Here is a 3,799-nt window from a genome sequence, read left to right on the forward strand (position 1 = left end):
TTCCAGCTATAGAAACATTTTTGCTTCAAGTCAAAAATACCAGCTGTTAGTACTAAGTGCTAGGACAGAACTGCCAATTTGATCAGAAATGAATAGTTCTGTTGCCCGCTAAGTGACAGATCTATTTTGACCCTTGTGAATGATAGGAAGACAGGACCCAAAAGATGGATGCTATTAATATGCTAAAAGTATTGAGCGTTTTACAAGCAGACTGTGAAACTTAATCATTTGTGAATGTTGCATAGTCACTGGACAGATTAATGGTGAGTGATAAGGGCAGCTGAGCCACCAGTTAGAATAACTGCATTCTATTCAGATCATGTTTTGGATGTGGCACCTTCAAGCATTTGTTAAATCTAAATCCTTTGATACCTTAATCTATTGGATTTTTTGTGGATTGTGCTATATGCGAACATTCGCTCAACTTGTAGGCGTAACATTGCAAATGATTCTTAGTTAATATTAAATAAAACTGTCAGATTAGCAAGTGTTCTTTGTCACTGAATTAAATAGGTTTAGTTGTACTTTAAGGAGAATGAATGGAATTGAGAGGGATGCTCTACTTAGAGGAGAGTCAAAATAAAGAGACTTAAAGCCCTGATTTGACTTGAAGTGATTATGTGGTCATGCAGTGAATCATGTTTTGAGGGAAAAAGAAAGAAAGAAGAAAAAAAAACAAAAAAAGGAGGGATTGAGAGAGTTGAGAGTTTTGGTATTTTTGGATGTTGGCTACCTTTTTGTTGTTGGGTGGAGGGGTTTTTCCTTAGTCTGCAGGGTTAGTTTTCTGTGTCCTGCATTTCTGCTGGCTCTACATTAGGGTAAAACCAGACCATGACAGTGACTGTGTAAGTTGATAATGACTCAAAACTTACTTGTTGAAGTCTAATCTAAGTCAAGAAATGTGTTAAGAAAGAACCAGAAGCACAAGACTTGAGTGGTACTAGTTCAGGCAGAGTAACACTAGGATTAAGAAAGGATTTATATATAAATGAGTTGCATCTCAGTAAATGCAACTGAAAGTTTGAGACTTACCAGGAAGTTCAGAATCCAGAACTTTCAGATGAGCAGTACAGATAATTGCCATTTGAGATAGCAAGTCAAATGGCACAAGTATTTCAAGAGTTGGCCTGACAGGAGAGGTGGATATGATTTAAACTTTCTAGTAACCTGCACAACGATTTGTCTGGTCACCAAAGAATGTTGTGAATGAAATTCCTGTTTCTTTCTCCATCAGTTACAGAACCACAAAAGCATTTTCAGAAATGGGCACGCGTTCAGTTTTCCACCGCTTTTGTGCAGGAGGGGGGATTGTTTCTTCCGCTACCTTTCTGGTTTGTAATTGGCAAATATACAAATCCTGTACAAATGAGGAATGTTTCTCTATAATTAAAGTGCATCTCTCTCATGGGCAGTGGGGAATGAATGATATGCCATTGTCCCACTTGCTGGGAGTGATGCAAAATGCGGTAAGAACTGAGATGATCTTCAATATAGTTCGTACCCAATGAGATCTAAGGTGCTGTGAAACATTATCAGTTGATGAGAATATTCTGAGACTTTTAGCAGCAACCTTCCAAAAACCATTTCATGGTGTGTAGATGGTGTTTTTCAGGCAGATATGACTTGATCAGACATTAAATAGCTTACCCAAGGCAGCCATGTGATTCTAGCTGATCATAGATTCCTTTCTCCAAAATGTGTCAGTTTTCAGTTATTGAAGTAGAAGTATTGTAAAGAAAATTTAGGTATTTTAGGCAAGTCTTGTTTTGCTGTAGGAAGGTGCGTGGGTATCTAGAAGTTTGTTTAATTTAGCAGAACTGGTAAGCATATAATGAAAATTGCTTGAGCACCAATTCCAACTGTAATCCTTACCTCAGAAAATCTTTATTCATACTATGTTTATATAGGAAAGAGGTGTTCAGTTCTGTATAAAATTACCACATAAATTATGCAATGTTAATAATTGAAGTGAAAAATACATGAACACTCATTCTTACAGTTTTCATCCTTCTACAGTTATGATTTTAACTAGAAAGTTTGTTTAGTTATTAATACAAGTACATGATATTTTTCACATTATGAAGCCAATTCTGTGAAGTCTCTGGGAAATTTCAGATGTTGTATGACCAACATTTTCATGTCATTAGAGTCTTAAATTTTGTTCCTTTAGTCACAGTTGTCATATGATTCTTAAGTTATACAGACTTGACACATTTAACATTTGTGTGGCTTAGTAAAGGATGTCATCAAGTTTTTGCTGCAAGAATAGATTTGGTGGGAGAGAATTGCTATGTGAGCTATTTAAGAGTATTTGAGGAAGAATCTCAATTTTTTTTAAAAAAACCTTTCCTTAGCTAAAATTTTTGCTTTGAGTTTCTTGACACCTATTTGCCACTCAACATAGGAGATGGCTGCATATTATTCATTGAATATTTAACAGTTATAATCTTTTAGGCTTGCTGAACACAGTATTATTTTTAATTGGTTTTTTCCCTCTAAACATTGTTTAGTATTTCATAGTCTGTTTCTTTCTTTTAGGGTGAACATATTAAAAATTTCCTTTAAAAGGAAAAAATTTTTTATACAACAACGGCAAAAACATGTAAGTAGTAATTTCATTTTGTTTTGCTCAAGTGGTCACGTTCAATTTTTTTTTTTTTGCCTTAAATGTTAAGACAACAAAAGGCTCTGTTGTGTTAACTTGTCCTTGCTATTGTGGTCCTTTTATGCTCACTCTGTTTCCCATTTATGTTTCCTTTCCATCATGGAATCTTTTCACATTCAGTCTGTTGGACTATATCTTACCCATGCAGGTTTCTTCTCCCTTGGAGACTTGAGGGAAATGCAGATCTTCATCCTTTCCCCAGTATTTTGTAACCTAGCATATTTCCCTTTTCTTGCCAGCATCTGCTGCTCTTTTCTTTGATGCTCTCCCTGCCCAGTGGAGTGCCTCACTGCAGTGAATCTACTAAACAGCTGCTTATCCCATCTAGGAGGACTGTGTGAGGTCCCTTCTGCTTATGGGGCTCAGAGTTCTGGGAGAAAGGAAGGTATCTGCAGACCTGGACAGGTCTGCAGCTGAAAGACCTGAGGTCGGAAAGGGGGATAGTGCATCTCCTGCTGCATGTAACATGCAGCACTTTAGAATTTGACAAAATATGTGAAGATAGTTGACAAAACTGATGTACAATAGAAAATTTTAAGATTAGTCTTCGTAATGCTGTGTGCTTTTTGCAGGACGGTTGTCATATTAGGCTATTTAATGGGAAAAAAAAAATCTTGATTACAGTATTGTACTGCCACAATATGAACAGATAAATTAAGCTATCTTTTGAGGAAGAGAAGAGAATATTTAATATGACAGGAAAAAATATGGAAATTAGTGACCAGCAGATATATAGATATTTTAATTCAGTTGAGGACAGAACTCAAATAGTAAAAGGTAAGTGTTAACTTATACCTAAACTTTATGAGGGCTCTTGTCGTAAATGAGTTCTTAAACTGCTAGGAGCTCTGTTGCAAGATGATCTCTTGACCCTCATTGATTAGGGGGTCTGCTGAACACCGATTGCTAGGGAGGCTTTTTTACCCAAAAGGAGAGTATTTTCATCTTCCCCCCCCTCTCACCGCCCTCTCCCCATTTCGTGGGTATCTCCCAAATTTGAGGAGTGTGCATGAATGTACACATTCTTAATTTTTCAGGGCTCTTCTGTAAACAAAGTTAGTATCTAGAAATAGTGTTACTATAGTAATGCTTACACACAGAATGCACAAATTGAAACTGTTTTCTCTTTTGAAA

General features: G+C 36.4%; 1 protein-coding gene across 1 annotated transcript in view; it reads left to right on the plus strand.

Annotated features, from left to right (window-relative positions):
* Window positions 1-3,799, plus strand: part of PTPN3 (protein tyrosine phosphatase, non-receptor type 3) — a 106,066-nt gene that overhangs the window by 38,004 nt on the left and 64,263 nt on the right. The window contains exon 10 of the mRNA XM_009330441.1: window positions 2,539-2,602. Coding sequence (XP_009328716.1) covers window positions 2,539-2,602 — 64 coding nt within the window. The remainder of the gene's footprint in view (window positions 1-2,538; window positions 2,603-3,799) is intronic.

This window comes from Pygoscelis adeliae, unplaced genomic scaffold, assembly GCF_000699105.1.
Source record: "Pygoscelis adeliae isolate BGI_AS28 unplaced genomic scaffold, ASM69910v1 Scaffold78, whole genome shotgun sequence".
Classification (NCBI taxonomy): Eukaryota; Metazoa; Chordata; class Aves; order Sphenisciformes; family Spheniscidae; genus Pygoscelis; species Pygoscelis adeliae.